This window comes from Anser cygnoides, chromosome 1 (assembly GCF_040182565.1).
Source record: "Anser cygnoides isolate HZ-2024a breed goose chromosome 1, Taihu_goose_T2T_genome, whole genome shotgun sequence".
In the NCBI taxonomy this organism is placed as follows: domain Eukaryota; kingdom Metazoa; phylum Chordata; class Aves; order Anseriformes; family Anatidae; genus Anser; species Anser cygnoides.
The window spans coordinates 212,336,735-212,352,842 of NC_089873.1; the positions used below are offsets into that span (position 1 = coordinate 212,336,735).

General features: G+C 49.1%; 2 protein-coding genes across 2 annotated transcripts; one reads left to right on the forward strand and one right to left on the reverse strand.

Moving 5' to 3' along the window:
* Window positions 1-2,671: 2,671 nt before the first annotated feature.
* On the forward strand, window positions 2,672-3,870 carry LOC106048553 (olfactory receptor 52R1-like). Its single transcript, XM_013200539.3, has one exon. It carries the CDS (start codon window positions 2,728-2,730, stop codon window positions 3,673-3,675), a length of 948 nt encoding a protein of 315 aa, XP_013055993.2. The 5' UTR covers window positions 2,672-2,727; the 3' UTR covers window positions 3,676-3,870.
* A 6,978-nt stretch (window positions 3,871-10,848) lies between these two features.
* On the reverse strand, window positions 10,849-14,634 carry LOC106048557 (olfactory receptor 51G2-like). The gene is made up of 2 exons (XM_013200542.3): window positions 14,301-14,634; window positions 10,849-12,486 (listed from the first exon to the last, which is right to left on the reverse strand). The coding sequence occupies exon 2, from the start codon at window positions 12,272-12,274 to the stop codon at window positions 11,300-11,302; it is 975 nt and encodes a 324-aa protein (XP_013055996.3). The 5' UTR covers window positions 12,275-12,486; window positions 14,301-14,634; the 3' UTR covers window positions 10,849-11,299.
* Window positions 14,635-16,108: the final 1,474 nt, after the last annotated feature.

Below are 16,108 nucleotides of genomic sequence, written 5' to 3' on the forward strand. Positions count from 1 at the left end.
AGCTACACGTGCAGAGCACAGCGCTGCATGGGCTGCTGCAGGGACATAACTCCGTCCCAGCCAGACCCAGCACACATGTAAATCTATACCAATTCACAAAATGCAGTGGAAGTATGCCTGATAGTCAAGGAAAAATTCAAGAGCTCTCCTGCCTCGCTACTGGCAGGAGTAGGTGTGCAGATGTGGCCGCAGTTCTTGCCTGGAGCAGCAGGACAGGGAGCCCTGCACACTTGAGAGCTTTGTCACTGTGTTGCCTGTGGTGTTTGGCAGGGCTTTAATCACAGTGGTACCAGGTACATTCACCAGCACCCGTTCAGATTACACATGGGAAGTTTGTGGGGTTGTGCTTTGGGGGATATTAAATCCAGGAGTATCCAGGAGAAACCTTCATGGCACCCTGTCCAGCACAGTTCTGTGTGTTGCACCAAGGGGGTCATCCATCTTATCCCTAACATCTACGTTTGCTAAAAGAGGTGTCTTACCAAAAACACATGCTGTTTTGCTTTAGGGCCTTCAACTGACGGATAATACACTGCTGTCTGGTGCAGTTTCTTCCAATTGCCAGCTAACACTGAAGTAAAATGGGCATCCTTTTTGCAGTCTGCATTTCTGTAGCTTCAGGCTCCATGAAAAACATCTTGTTGTAACCTTTCCTGATAAATAAAAACGCATTTTATTTCAAAATAAATACTTCCATTTAAGCAAGTTACGAGTAGTTGCCATCTGGGACTTAAAGGCAATTTTGACCCCTGCCACTTTCGTCATATTTTGTTTTATTAGGTCTTAGAAGGCTTAGAAGGGCAACAAATTTTCATAAAAATGAAAACAATCTGTACCTGCCTAATATGATTTGGGAAGTGTGAATGAGTTTTTCAGACACACTATGGATCTAAAGTCTTTTCAGATAGCTGTGGCATTGAGAAATGGCTCCTGCTCATTCCCCATATGTTCCTTATTTTGTTTCCTTTTGTGTTGAGAGAAAAATTAATAAAGAAAAATGAATGAACCATCCTGAAAATGCTGTATTTTATTTCCTAGCCATCCATTTCTCAGAAAGACTTTTAACAGAGTCTCAGAGCAGGGAAGCATGATTAATTTCTGCTGGGTACAGATGAAAACTATGTAGGGTTCTCACTTTCCATCTTGTTTTTCAAACTGCAGGCACGGTGTTGCTTTCCTGGGAAAGAGAGAGGATATGACTTCTTCCTTAACATGTGTTTTTGTGATGACTCTGACAACCATTTTCCAGCTGAATCATCCTTTGTCAGCACTGCCCTGAAACATTAGAAGAACCCAGCCAGAGCACGAGGTGTTGGAACCCGGGTCTCCTCCACAAGCAGGGCCAAGAGCCAGGGGTGGTGATGGACCGGCTTGGCTGGGCTTTCTGCTGGCCCCAGCTGGCTCCTGGAGGGAGAGGAAAGCACCAAATCTATTGTTTCACCATTCTTCAGCTATGCAATGGGGATGATGGCACTGACTTCCCTATCTAAGCCTGTATTAGAGTTATGGATGAAATGTAATACAGAAAGGATAGATTGCTGTTCTTTTCAAAATATTTCATAATTCCTGCAGCTGCAATTTTAATTACAAACCCAGTTCTGTGGTTTAACCCTGAATTACACCAGCACTCCTGAGTCTCCTCCAAATAAACCCATTGTAAGAAAACAGGCATAAAACTGGGCAAAACGTAGCTGTGTCTGTGAGGTAATCAGCACTGAGGGGGTTAAAAGCTGCCTTTTTCATTCTCTCTCTAACTACATGTTAATTAGCAGGGGAAATGCCGAGCTGCCTACTAGGACTTGTCTGACAAACAAATAAATATCTCCTGGTTTCTGCAGTGCAGAGTGCCTGCATGGAGACCTGCAGAAGACAGGTAAGTCTTTAGGGTTCAGGCAGAAATGTGTTGCTCTGCAATAAGGCTTTTTATGCCTCCACTCATCATGGGCATCCTTTGCCTTCCCTTCTTTCTGCCGCCTGCAGCTCTCCAGCACAAGCGGTCTTGGCCCCAGGAAGATTTCTGAAGAGCCTTACCACATCAGGAACATTGGCCTATTCTGTGCTGCAAGGGCTTTTCAAGGGATGCTTTTCCTCAGGTATTAGGAAAAACCCATGAGCTGAGTAACATTCGGGGCTGAGTGAGCTGCAGCCTTTGCAGGAGAGGAGCAGACATTGCTGGAGCACTGCATTTATAGGGGGATTCACCTACTGCGAATTTACTGTGGTGCTGGCTCAGGATTTAGATCTGAAATCAGCTGTCTCACCCATGGCAAACACAGTGCCTCTGCTTACACAAGCAGGCAGGGTGGTGCAAAACAAAGTTTCTGTAGAGACGTAGGGCTGGTGATAATAATAACTTCATATTTCCACTGTGCACATTTCAAGGTTTACTTGAAACTAGCTCTTATCTGGTCTCCTGGTCTGGGCAGCCTTTGGAGATGGGGAAGTATCAGGTGAGCACTCTTCCAGCTCAGTTTGATCCAGGAAGAATCCCCAAGCCCACTTCATGAAGTGGGACAGAGAATTTAAGTGGAAACTGGCAGGATACTTGTTTCAAATTGCTCTCCTGAGCCAGTGCAAGCAGCTGCCATAGGGCTGGCTCTCTAGTGCTTCTAGACCATATCTCACTGCAGCCTGTATTTTGTACCAACCAGATCAGCTTGAGGGTGTTTGATGCTTTTTTACAGGATGTAAGAACCCTCACTGTAGGCAAGAGACAAGAGGGGTTTCATGTCATCCCTGAACTTTACCACCCCTTCCCATCCTCCTACTTTCCTCCTGGCTGGCATTCCTGGGCTGGAGAAGGAGCAGTTCTGGATTGCCTTCCCCTTCTGCATCATGTATACCATTGCTGTGCTGGGGAACATCACCCTTCTCATCATTATAAAGACAGAGCCAAGCCTGCATGAGCCCATGTACCTCTTCCTGGCCATGCTGGCCTTCACTGACCTGGTCCTCTCCACATCCACGCTTCCCAAAATGCTTGGCATCTTCTGGCTTGGCTCCAGAGAGATTGGGTTTCTCTCCTGTCTTGCTCAGTTGTTTTTCATCCACACCTTCTCGTCGGTGGAGTCAGGCGTGTTCATGGCCATGGCCTTGGATCGCTATTTCGCCATTTGCTACCCCCTGCGGCACTCCAGCATCCTCTCCATGCCCGTGGTGGTGGCCCTTGGGATCCTGGTGCTGGTGCGTGGGGTTCTTCTGGTGAGTCCCTTCTGCTTCCTGCTCCACAGGATGTCCTTCTGCCAGCATCATGTTATCTCCCATTCCTACTGCGAGCATATGGCCGTGGTGAAGCTGGCATGCGGGGACACCAGAGTCAATGTCATTTATGGCCTCTTTGTGGCTTTTGTAGTGACAGGATTTGATATAGTCCTGATCTTCGTGTCCTACACGATGATCCTGCGGGTGGTAATGAGACTGTCATCCACAGACACACAGCTCAAGGCCTTTAGCACTTGTGCATCCCATGCCTGTGTCATCCTTGCGTTTTATGTCCCTGCCCTCTTCACGTTCCTCACCCACCGGTTTGGGCAGAGCATCCCTCCGCATGTCCATATAATGGTGGCCAATCTCTACCTGCTGGTGCCCCCCATGTTAAACCCCATCATTTACGGTGTGCGAACCAAGCAGCTCTGTGACAAGATGGTCCTCCTCTTCCAGCAGAAGGGAGTCTGACCCGTATCTACGGGCTGGAAGCTGTGCTCATAATTTACTGATGACCCTGATAAATTTAGCAAGTTAATGTTGTGACTCTGTTCACAAAGAAACCTTCCTCAATGACAGAGTGCATTCTTAAAGAAATCACTAGGTTATCCCCTCCGTTAACATTCTGTAGGAGGTTTCACTCACTGTGCAATGAAACTTGGCATAAAGGCATTCAGTCTGGCTTTTACCCTGCTGGGAGATGGAGAGTTCACCCCTCCCGGAAGTCATACTCCTTGCTGTTAAAACTCTTCCTCTGTTAAGGAAAAAAGTCTTCTCACAATTAAAATACTTCCAGTCTGACTGCTAGCCTGAGTATCACCAAAAGACCTTCCTGCAGCAGTTCTCATTATACGAAGAGTATTCCCTGGACTGTGTGATGGGAATGTGCTCAGATGGGAATGATGACTGTTCTTGCAGAAGGAAATGGGTAGAATTTAATTGTAAGCACTATCCCCCCATTTTCTTTAAAAAAAAAAAAAAAAAAGGAAAAACGAAAATAATGCTATACTAGCAAATTCCAAAAGTCCTATGTAAACATAAACCCTTTAAAAAAATATCAAAATTTCTCACTGATGCAATTATTTGGAGTGATTTTTCACAGGGAGATCATTGCTAACAGGATTGCAAAATACCGAGTCAAGCATCCCAGTAGGCAGGTCAGCATGCTTTACAGAATCACTGCTCTACAGATGAGAAAGGTATGAAGCAGAATGCAGTGAAGGTCAGAAGGGGACCTAAATTCAAGTCACATGTTACAGACATTTGGTCTATGTTTAGTGCAAACTGAACAGCACTGTCGGATAGAACGGAGATCTCTGACCTGGCCTGGCATTTCTTGGGGCTCTCTACCATCCTCGGCAGTCCTGACTGTCGTGGCTGCCCCCTGCCATGGTTCCTGCTATCCCTCTGTGAGCTGGTACCAGTGGAGAGGCAGGAGGAGGGGCCTTAGGAAGGGAAAATACATTTATGCTGAAGTGAAGTAGATGTTAGGCTGCAGACAAGACGGGAAAGAAATATTGTCAACTCCATTTCAGTGAAATACTTAAATTACAACTCAGTTCATTCTTTTCCTTCAGACAGAGCAGCAGCAGTGCTTCGCAGACCAGAGGCAAGAGGCAGGGCAAGGCAGTGGAGCAGAGACACGACTGCAGTTTGTCTACGAGCCAGCCTCAGAGCACTCGTGATAAAGCAGGGCTGCACCATTTCTGGTGGATTGATCCCCACCTGCAACCACCCTGGTGAGGCAGAACCCCCATTTTTCTGCAGGACACACAAAAAATGTGATTATTTTCATTTTCATGCCCTTATCTCAGATCAATGTCCATCCAGTTCACTGCATTGTCTCCTCTGGTGGCAGTGGGAGAGGTGTGAAATGACAGCAGGGGAGCTTTGTTGATCAGACGTGTAAAGGTGGCTGGCCGACTTATCTAGCGCCTTGCAACCTATGAGATACACGCACACAAGCCGTCACCATCACATAATATCAGATAGCACCAACAGCTTAGGCTACGACTGTAGGATTCCTTCTCTGCAAATAAACAGAGCTGGCAGAGAAATCTGGATCACTGTGCAGTAGGGCTGGGGTGGTCACTGGGGCGAGAGGGGAGAGGAGTGCCCTGCCGTCAGCGCTAGCTCTTCCTGCAGGCTGTCTGGAGAGGGTGGTGGGAAGGATCACGGATGTGGAGGTCTGTACCAAAACCAGGGACCCAAGCACACTTTCGTGGGACAGCATGGCTTTGGGGTGGTGCTTTGAAGCCCGAAGTTGAAAAATGGTCCCACTACTGAAGAAGGCCAAACCTGAACGTGTGGGTTGGCAGCTCGGTGCTTGCAGGAGGCCGATCTCCTGTCAATGGTGCCTGAGGTCACAGCTGCCCATAGAGGGAGGTTTTCCCACCTTCACTCTCTCCTCTTGTTTTCACATTTCCCTGCTCCCCCAGAGGGGATTCCAGGAACATTTCCTCCTGTCTCCTGAACACCACATTCAAGTCCTGCTTTAATTGCATACCTAGTTTCTAGTCCCATTTAGCTGCTGGTGTTAACCCAAGGCAGTTCCGCGGTAGCCTCTGACCTGACACTGGTTTTCACTGTTACCAGCATGTTTGAATCATTTCCTTTGAGACAGTGGATCAGAAAACCAATCAATCAACAAACAAACAAAAAAACAGATGCGCCTAGTGAGTCTGTGAGAGTCCCATGGGATTTTGGGAAGCAGCAATATAAATACACATTCACTGGAGGCCTGGGGGCAAGATGCTCAGACAGGTCACATTTAGGGATTGCTCCATATTTAAAAAAGTTATCTGCTCTTTCTGGGCTGCTTTTCCTATGTCATCTGTTAGATAATTTCTCATAACTTTGTTAGTGCTGCTGCAGTATAAGTGTTGAAGTGAATATTGCCTTCAATGGAAGGATGCACATGTAATGAAGAACCGTTTACCCCCAGACCCTTTCCTTGTCAGGGGGCAGTAAGCACCATTTGTCTGACTGGGGAGACATCGGGGTAAGGTGAACAGCCTTCTGGCAGTGCCTGTCCCCTCGGTGGCTGTGGGGTCCCGACAACCAGCTGAGATGCTGAGAGCTGCACTGCAGGCCCCTGTGCCCAGGTGAGGGAAAAGTGACCTGTAGGAAAGAACAATCCTTGCCTGTGTTACAGCTTGGCAAGGTGGCCATGTCGGACTGAAATCTTCTTTTCCCAGAACCCAGAAATGTTTCCTGTGCACCACGGGGCTACAAGCTTGTGGTTTGGTCATTGTTTACTTCATTTATACCAGAAAATAGCATTTGCACTTCTGCATGTGAGAACACCCAAGTCCAAAACCTTTTGCTCTCAGGCTAGCAGATGTTCACAGCTGGTGAATGCCTGTTGCCTGGATCCTGCCAAACGTTGCAGCACTATCTGGTGCAAAGGCACGCATATCGAGTCTTTGCTGCCAGATTTACTTTTAGGGGAAGGGAAGGGAAGGGAAGGGAAGGGAAGGGAAGGGAAGGGAAGGGGGAAGGGAAGGGAAGGGAAGGGGGAAGGGAAGGGAAGGGAAGGGAAGGGAAGGGAAGGGAAGGGGGAAGGGAAGGGAAGGGAAGGGAAGGGAAGGGGGAAGGGAAGGGAAGGGAAGGGAAGGGAAGGGAAGGGGGAAGGGAAGGGAAGGGAAGGGAAGGGAAGGGAAGGGAAGGGAAGGGAAGGGAAGGGAAGGGAAGGGAAGGGAAGGGAAGGGAAGGGAAGGGAAGGGAAGGGAAGGGAAGGGAAGGGAAGGGAAGGGAAGGGAAGGGAAGGGAAGGGAAGGGAAGGGAAGGGAAGGGAAGGGAAGGGAAGGGAAGGGAAGGGAAGGGAAGGGAAGGGAAGGGAAGGGAAGGGAAGGGAAGGGAAGGGAAGGGAAGGGGGAAGGGAAGGGAAGGGGGAAGGGGGAAGGGAAGGAAGGGAAGGAAAGGAAAGGAAAGGAAAGGAAAGGAAAGGAAAGGAAAGGAAAGGAAAGGAAAGGAAAGGAAAGGAAAGGAAAGGAAAGGAAAGGAAAGGAAAGGAAAGGAAAGGAAAGGAAAGGAAAGGAAAGGAAAGGAAAGGAAAGGAAAGGAAAGGAAAGGAAAGGAAAGGAAAGGAAAGGAAAGACGAACGGTGCCTACTGCCCTCTGTTCTTCTGGTCACAAGTGCTGGACCACTCAAGTTGTGCCAGGGAGGTTCAGGCTGGAAATGAGGTGACATTTCTTCTCAGAAAGAGCGGTCAGGCACAGGGACGAGTTGCCCAGGGAGGTGGTGGGGTCACCGTCCCTGGGGGTGTTCAAGGAAAGGTTGGACATGGTGCTTGGGGACATGGCTTAGTGGGTGACATTGGTGGTAGGGGGGTGGTTGGACCAGATGATATTGGAGGTCTTTTCTAACATTAATGGCCCTGTGATTGTGTATGCACCCAACTTCATTCAGCTGTCCTATGAAGATGTCAAGGTGAGTAGCATGTATGGTTTATTTGTCCTCCTGGCCACCTGTGGGCTAGCCTTGCTGTCTATCATGCTGTCCCACATCATGATCATTAAGACTACAGTGAGTATTGCATCAAAGGAAGAGAATGTCAAGGCCCTGAACACCTATGTCTCTCATAGCTGGCCTGTTTTGATTTATTATATCCTGATGATTTGCTTGTCTATTGTGTAAAGGTTTGGGAAACATGCCTCTCCTCTGGTTCATGTCTTCATGGCCAATATCTACTCCTTGTAGTAATCCTTGTACTTCCTGTACTAAATCTCATTATTTACAGCGTAAAGACTAAACTGTTTCTCAGAGATAAACACAAATTTCTCACTACAAGAAGGCACTGATGTCATACAGAGAAGACACAAGGTTTTGCACATGTTAGAGCACCTGGTGAATAATAGTTTAAGTACTGTCTACTCCATTGTATGGGGTCTGGCTGGGACGGAGTTATGTCCCTGCAGCAGCCCATGCAGCGCTGTGCTCTGCACGTGTAGCTAGAGCAGCCCTGGTACCACAGCGGTGCTGTGCCTGCTGCTGAGCAGTGCTGGCACCGCACCGGGACTCCTCCAACCCCCAGAGCCAGCAGGCTGGGGGTGGGCAGGGGGTGGGCAGGGGCCGTCACCAGGCGGCTGACCTAAACCCACCAGAGGGATATCCCATGCCGTGAGTGTCACGCTCAGCAATAAAAGGTGGGAAAAGGAAGAAGAGGGGAGGGGTGGGCTCTCATTGAGAAAACATCTGTCCTCCCGAACACCGGCTGCGTGCGTTGAGGCCCTGCTGCAAGGACATGGTCAAGCATCGCTCGGTGGGGGAAGGAGAGAGGAATTTCTTTCCTCTGCACTTCCACACGGCCTTTGCTTAATTTTTTCCCCCTTTTCTCCTTTCCCTTTTTCGTTTAGTATTATTATTTAATTAATAATAATTTCCCCTTAATACTTATTTTTCCTTTAATTAAATTATTCTTATCTCAACCCGTGAGTTGTTTCTTTCCTTTTCTTCTTCCCCTGTTCTCAGGACGGGGAGTGAGAGAGCAGTTGTGGTGGTGCTCAGCTGCCTAGCAAGGCAAAACCACCACATCCATCCTATCACCTGTTTGTTGAGAATCATGAACCTTTAAACTCTTTACGTAGCTGGTGAGGTACACCCTGTTTGTAGGCCCCCACCACTCTCCTTGCTGCATAGAGGAGTGTTGCTGTATCTACAGCCTTATATACATTTATCCCATTCCTGGTCGACAATGCAGGAGCTGTGACTGCCTGCGGATCCTAAGCTAATGGGACTTCCCTTTAGACAAGCAGGACATAGCAAGGGAGGTGTGGGGTGAGGGTTTCTCGTGTTCTCTATGACACTGGGTTGGCTGCAGCTGTCCTGAAGCTTATGCAGGTAACTTCTAATGCTTCCCAGGCATGCTCAGCCATCTCTGCGTGCACTAGAGAATAGATCTACATGTGTGCAATAGTGGTTTATCCAAGATTTTTACACCTGTGGTCAGATCTGCTAGGATGGGGCTGTGAAGATCTAAGGAATTGGGTGTATGGCCAAGCCCTCAGCTCCAGCCAGGTGATACTTCCAGCAGGGACAGGACATGTCCAACAGCTGTGATTCGCGCTGCTGGAGCTGGAAGTCACCAGACGTTTCCCTTCCCCATACCCAGCCCACACTGGGGTGTTGCAGATGCAGTGGCCGGGATGCTTCACCTGCTCTGCCTGGACCAAACAACCGATGCCTCAGTGCAGATCCCTGGCAGCCAGGGGAAATGGCACCCGTGCAATATCACTGCTGCAGCGCTGGGCTCACGGTACCATTGCATTGTAATGGGAGCAGAATTAGACACCAAAAGTATGGGGACCACTGCACTGCAGCTGCACCATCCCATCTGCATTACTGCAACAGGAGAGCCAGCTCCGACAAGTCTCCTGAAACTGTTACACAGGAGGGAAACTAATCAAGACAAGCCTGGTCAGTAACTCAGACCACCCTAAGGCGGACAGTTGGGGTGGGTTTCACCCCAGAAGATCCTGCCTGCTCCCCGTACCGCCCTCTGCTTGATCTGAATGGGATTGCTGTGGTGGATGGTTAGGGAGCGGGAAGGCAAAGCAGTGCCATGCGATAAGGACACAACAGAATGCCCGTGGCAGTGCTGGTTGCAGTCCTGCTGTGCATAGGGCCCGTCATCAAAAGCAGGATGCTTCCTCACTGGGGCTGGAGCATCCGCTGGCCCAGGCAGGGCTAAGAAGGGCCAAGAAAATTCCTGGCTTCTTTTTCTCCCTTCCATAAACCTGTCATTACTGAGAACAATACAGGAACACTGGTACTTACTGAAGCATAAATGGGGACATGAAAATCACAGGAAAATAACAAAGCATACTCTATGTATTCCAAGTTGGACTGAGAACCGAGTGGCCATCGGTGCTTTACAGGTTACCTGATGAGGTTTTGCTGCTGTGACCCTAACAGCACAAAGCCTCCTTCCGCAGGCTGAGCCCCCCTCCGCGGTTGGGGCAGAGTAGAGCATTGGGTTTAACAACGTCTCATGGATTCCTCATCTCTTGTGGCTGACCCAGAGAAAAATAACTTACCACACGGTGGTGATACCAAGTCTCCCACTGTGCCAGGGCTGTGGTACACTCAAAAGCTTGTTACAGTAAAAGGAAGCACACCTACATGGAGCCCCAAATTTATTGCTATTGCAGTGAAAGTCTAAACAATATTATAAAAATACAGAACACTGAATCACTACAGAGGCTGACCTTGTGTCATTTGCAAACTTTGAGCATTCACTGTGCACTCCCTTGTCCAGGATGATGAAAATGTAGAATAAAATGAGCCCTAGGAGACATCCTTTGGGGAAGCTGGACTGAAAATAATGAACCTTTAATTTATCAACTTCCCACAGAGGAGAGTTTCTTCCCTGGAAGAGGGTTTCTTCCACTTCCCTTCCAAAGTAATTTTCTTTAGTCAAATTTTTTGGGGACATCCAGGTGCATTATGTCCACAAGATCCCTCCAGTTGGAGCAACCCTCACAGAAGCCTAGATGCTGTGGCAGGATTTCCCATTGTAGTAACCTGGCTGACTCTTCAAGAGTTTTACCCAGTTGTGTTCACCAGTATGTTTAATGACCTTATTCTTTATCACAGCCAGGAACAGAAATTGCCACCTCCCCCTCCCCTGCCCCCCCCCCCCCCCCCCCGTCAGTAGGTCTTAGGAACTCAGTGAAGCCCCTTTTTGCAGGTAGAGTAAAAGGGATGATTGCCCATCCTCCAGCATCATGGCCATTTGAAATAGTCACGCGCCCTGCCCGGCAGCTCTGCAGTTTCACATCCAAGTTCCTTCCAGATTCAGGTGAGCGACACCTGGTCCTGAGAGTTATGGATAATTCACTGATGTTTATTTGGTGCAATCTCTCCTCCATGCCAATTTCAAACTAATCTAGAGCTTCTGAGCCACCTGCCATGAAGCCCACCTTGGTCACCAAGCAGCCTACCCATTTCCTAGATGAATTCCTGCTGTGGTTGCATTCAGCTGTCAGCATTATTTGCAAGGTGCTCTTCCCGTTACATTTAAGCTCTCTTAAACTCCTGCTTATGTTTGACCTTGCACTTTTTCTGGGCATTTCATATGGGCAAGTGTCCCTCTTAATGCCTCCAGCCATGGCCAGGCCAGGCCACTCTTTGACACAGGAGCCTGAGGAAGCCCCTGCGAATGGCCTTGTTTTTCATGCTGTAGAGAATGGGGTTCAACACGGGTGGGACAAAAAGGTAGACATTGGCCATGAGAGCGTGGCTCATGGGTGCAGCATTCTTCCCATACCGGTGTATAATGGAGAGGCCAGCCAAAGGGATGTAGAAGATGAGGACAGCACAGAAGTGAGCGACACAAGTGTTTAGGGCTCTGGCCTGCTCCTCTCTGGAGGTGATGCCCAGCACGGTCCTAATGATCATGGCGTAGGAGAAGGCGATGAGCAGCGAGTCTAGGATCACCATCGACACCAGAGTTAAGCCATACAGGCTGTTCAAGGTGGCATCTGTGCATGCCAGCCGTATCATGTCCTGGTGCAGGCAATAGGGGTGAGAAAGCACATGGGCCCTGCAGAAAGGCAGCCGTGTAAGAAGGCAGATTAACGGAAGCAGTGTCAGAGTGCATCGGCCAACGATCCCCAGCCCGATCTTCGCAATCCTGACCCCAGTGAGGATGGAGGAGTACCTCAGCGGGAAGCAGACGGCCACGTAGCGATCAAAGGCCATGGCCAGAAGCACTGAGGACTCCATGAAGGAGAAGGCGTGGATGAAGAACATCTGGGCGAGGCAGACTGGGAAGCTGATCTCTCTGGCATGGAACCAGAAGACACACAGCACGGTGGGCAGGGTGGACAGAGTCAGGCCCAGGTCTGTGGTAGCCAGCATCGAAAGGAAGTAGTACATGGGCTCATGGAGGCTGTGATGGGCTCTCACAACCAGCAGGATGATGCCATTTCCCAGCATTGCAATCAGATACATCAGACCAAAAGGAATGAAAAGCCAGCGGTGGAAACAAGCCACCCCAGGGATGCCTGCCAGCAGGAAAGCCAGGGCATGGCTGCTGTTCCCTGGGGACATGCTCTCCCTGGGCATGGGCTACGGGACCCTTTCCCATAAACAACTCAAATGTAGAGCAGGTTTAGATTTCACAGAGCAATGAAAACAAACCACTGGCCAGACACAGTCTGGGGGATTGTCGTGAAGATCTCATTTCTTCTCTCTTCCTTGAAGACGTGCCAGAGCAGCGATTAGCATGTGGCAGTGCTGGCGCAGCCCCTGGTTCCTGCTTCCCCCAGGCTCCTCACCTGTACGGTAGATAATCTCAGATAATAACATTATTTGTTACAGCGGGGCTGCATCCCTCCCAGGACATTGCTGCAGCCTCTCCTCCCAGTCTCCGGACCACATGGCCAACCAACCCGGGCACGCAGTCCCTGCTCTCCAGCTCCACCAGGTCCTTCTGGGGCTCTCTGCGTGGGCTCAGCAGGCTGTCTGCGGCTTCCCCCCGTCCCCCAGCCTTTTTCGTACCTCCATGCTCAGTCCCTGGTGCGCACAGCTCACCCTGTGCTGCTCCACGCGGGGTGCTGTCGGTGTCCCCAGCCCTCTGCCTGTCCGTGTGCATGGTACACCTGCCCGGCCAGCTCCCTCAGCTCGCTGGATTATCAGATTTGTGCCCTTCATCCAGTGCAGGATGCCCTGCCTGCAGCTCCTTGTGAACCCCTGCTGCTGCCCCTGCCCCGCCGCTGAGCTTTCACCATGGCAGAGCTCGTGGCAGACGCAGTTTGCTTGTCCTCCTGTCCCCCACCTGCACCCTTTGCAATCCTCATCCCACCTGTAAGCTGAAGGGGAAGGGGAAAGGCTGCGATTTCCTCTGTCTTGTGGCTGTACAGCACCTGGCAGGATGGGGCTGGGCTCCTGCATTAAAGTTCAAGGCCAGGCTGGATGGGGCTTTGGGCAGGTGGGAGGGGTCCCTGCCCACGGCGGGGACATTGGGTGGGCTCTAAGGCCCCTTCCAACCCAAAGCATTCGGTGCTTCTGTGAGTCCTTCACCCTGGTCTCTGGGAGGTACAGAAACAGAGCAGTTACTGAAATTCATCTGTCACCCACTCTGACCCCCAAGGGGACATGGTCATTCCCTTAAGTCTAACTTTGTTAAGGCACTGGTGAATTTAGAATGCTACCATTTCCCTTCACTTCAGAGATTATTTACTAGTCTAGTCTTTGTTGTCATTACTATAGCTCCCAGTGACAGCCCATCAAGCTACTCAAAGCGACGGGTATTTCAGCTGATATGTGTGTTAGTAATATATACAGAAACTACAATTCTTAGCAGGAATGTTGTTTTTACAGCTAGCAGTTATGGGTAAGATTAAGCAATGCTTCCTCAAAGAGAGCTCTTTTCTGCTGCAGAGCTGTCAGCACAGAGCTTCCAAGCCACAGCCCACAGATTCCTCGGGGAAATGCAGAGCGCTGTGAAGCACAACTCACAAAAGCAATGCAGTGCTGAAAGGGCTTAAACTCAGGCTACAGGGTCTGCACCTTTTGGAGCTGCAGGTAAAACACAAACGTTGTAAAACATTCCTCCAGCCTATGCAAATGATTTGCTTGGCTTGTCTGCTGCTCTTTTCAGGGGCTGCAATAGCCGATGAGAAAGAAGTTAAACTTTTCCAGCACTCAGCACTCAAGGAATTCACACTCCATCTGCCTATGCAAACAAGGAACACAGTATTGTTTAATTGGAGGGCATGTGGCTAAATTCATTAATGTGCCATGAAAAATGGAATTAGTCTATTTCCAACTGCCCCACTTCTCAGACAAAGCTCCAGACATCTGTGCCTTCACTCTTTACTTTGCCAGCTAAATAATTAGCTTGATAAGCTCAATTAGCATACAGCTTTCCAGGGTGCTGTAGTTATCTTAAACATGAAAATATAGATTTAGGTACTTGAATTTTGGTTTTCAGACTTTAACATGCTCCTCATCTTCATAATCTGTAAATGTGCTTCAGACTACCAGCAAAAAAAAAAAAAAAAAAAAGGCTATGCTTCTCACTCTGTGTATCAAGTGCTCTTGCCTGAGACAATATTAATAAAACTGCAAAAAGAATGGCTTTCCTTACCAGCTAGCATCGCAGCACAGAGAGGGACTTCTGTGCTGGGGACCAGTCCTCCACCCGCAGGGCTGGAGACCACCCCAGAGGCTGGGCATCCCATCCTCTCCCCCCCGTGCCCCTCCAGCTTCATCCTGTTCAGCCTGACTACTCCATGCTGAGGCTGAGGAAGGAATATCCCTCGTCTGCTCCTCCCACCTTCCTTTTATTTTTGTCCTTGGTGAGGCACACGAGCCATGCCTCTGCACTCGAATGAATTTCCACATGCAGCTCGGTGCTGTGCCATGGGGGAGGCGTGGGTGCCCTGGCTCTGGTGGATGCTCAGCCCCTGCCCAGAAGGATGAACATGGAGCCTGTTGACAGAGAGTAATCCTTGCTCAGCCGCGCCTCGCAGCACCATCTGCCAGGCCCCCTGTAAGCCAGGAGCAGAGAAGTTGTTTCACCTGCTGCGTTGTTCCATCTCCAAGCGTGCTCAGCACCAGCTGCTTCAGGGACAGGATCAAGACATCGTCCCATCAGCAGATGGGACATAATCTGTGGTTTGTGAAAGACCCATGAAAAAGCAGTTCTCAGCATTTGGCTACAGAGCGTCAAGTCCTGTCTGAAATATGCAATTATATCACTGGATACTGCTCTCTGCAGAAATGTTTGCTCCCCCTTCCAGTGGATATCTTGTACTTGCACCCCTGCAGTGTCCCTGTGACATGGCAAGAGGCACATGAGCAGTGGAGAAAACAGAGAGCAAACAGTGCAGTGGGAAGAGGTGATGAAAATGAATGTGAATGGATGGATGGATTGATGGAGAGGCAGTCAAGGCTGTGCTGGCAATAGCTGGCTGGGTGGCTAGGTGATGGGTTTGAAGGGCATTGATGGATGGATGGAGAGCATGAAACAGCTGCAGGAAAGTGCAATGAGAGATAAGCAAGCAAACTGTGAAACAAAGTTATCCCTGATAGCTTTGTTTCCCTGATTACAAAATCTGAATGGAAAACGACGCTTACAAAATTAAAACATCAGTGATGAACTGAGACTGGCATGGAAACACACGGCTGCCTCAGATGCCCTTACCTCTGCTTGGCCGGAGTCCTTAGGCACAAGAAGCAGAGGGAGAGGGACTCACGCTCCTGCCTGAGTATTGCACATGCAGAAGAAGCTGTCTGTTTTTATAAATGCCCATGTGGAATCTCAGCAGCACTGAGAGTCACCTGGGACCTACTACAGGGGCTGAGGCCATAAAATGCAAACAGTCCAGGATGGTGATGATACTCCCGTTAGTACCTTGGGCTGCTACCACCCTAGGAGCAGCACAGGGATCAGTGCTGCAAGAGCAAACACTAGGATCCTAATTGCTTGGGGAATGTTGGTCAAAACACTAAATAATCATAAAAAAGCTTTTTTTCCACAATTTTTTCTTCCCCTTTAAGATGATTTTTTAGAACCTTAAACATTGAAAAAGGTCATTTATTTGTCCCAAGTGTAGGTATGGCTCTAGGGTGAAACTGCTGCTCTGCACCTGCCAACCAGGTCTGAAGGTAAGATAGAGGCATGACTCTGTGGAAACACTGCTTAGATTTCTTCCCTGAATTTGGGGTAAAAGAGGGCATCTTTAAATTTTTGTGCCCCTGGAAAAACGCACACATACCTGCCAAGCCTTTTAGTGCAATTATGGTGTCTCATTCTTCTTTCTTTCTTTAGAAAGTCCTTTCACGGTTTCTTCTCTCTAGTGCTGTCAAACACTGAAAACTTCATGTACGTGAAATGAAAAATATTAACAAAATAAACAGAAACATCCCAAATAAAACTATTCCAAATTAAAG

What these genes read in the sequence shown, in the direction of transcription:
- LOC106048553 (XM_013200539.3), top strand. Translation starts at nt 2,728, where the DNA reads ATGTCATCCCTGAACTTTACCACCCCTTCCCATCCTCCTACTTTCCTC.
- LOC106048557 (XM_013200542.3), bottom strand. Translation starts at nt 12,274, where the DNA reads ATGCCCAGGGAGAGCATGTCCCCAGGGAACAGCAGCCATGCCCTGGCT.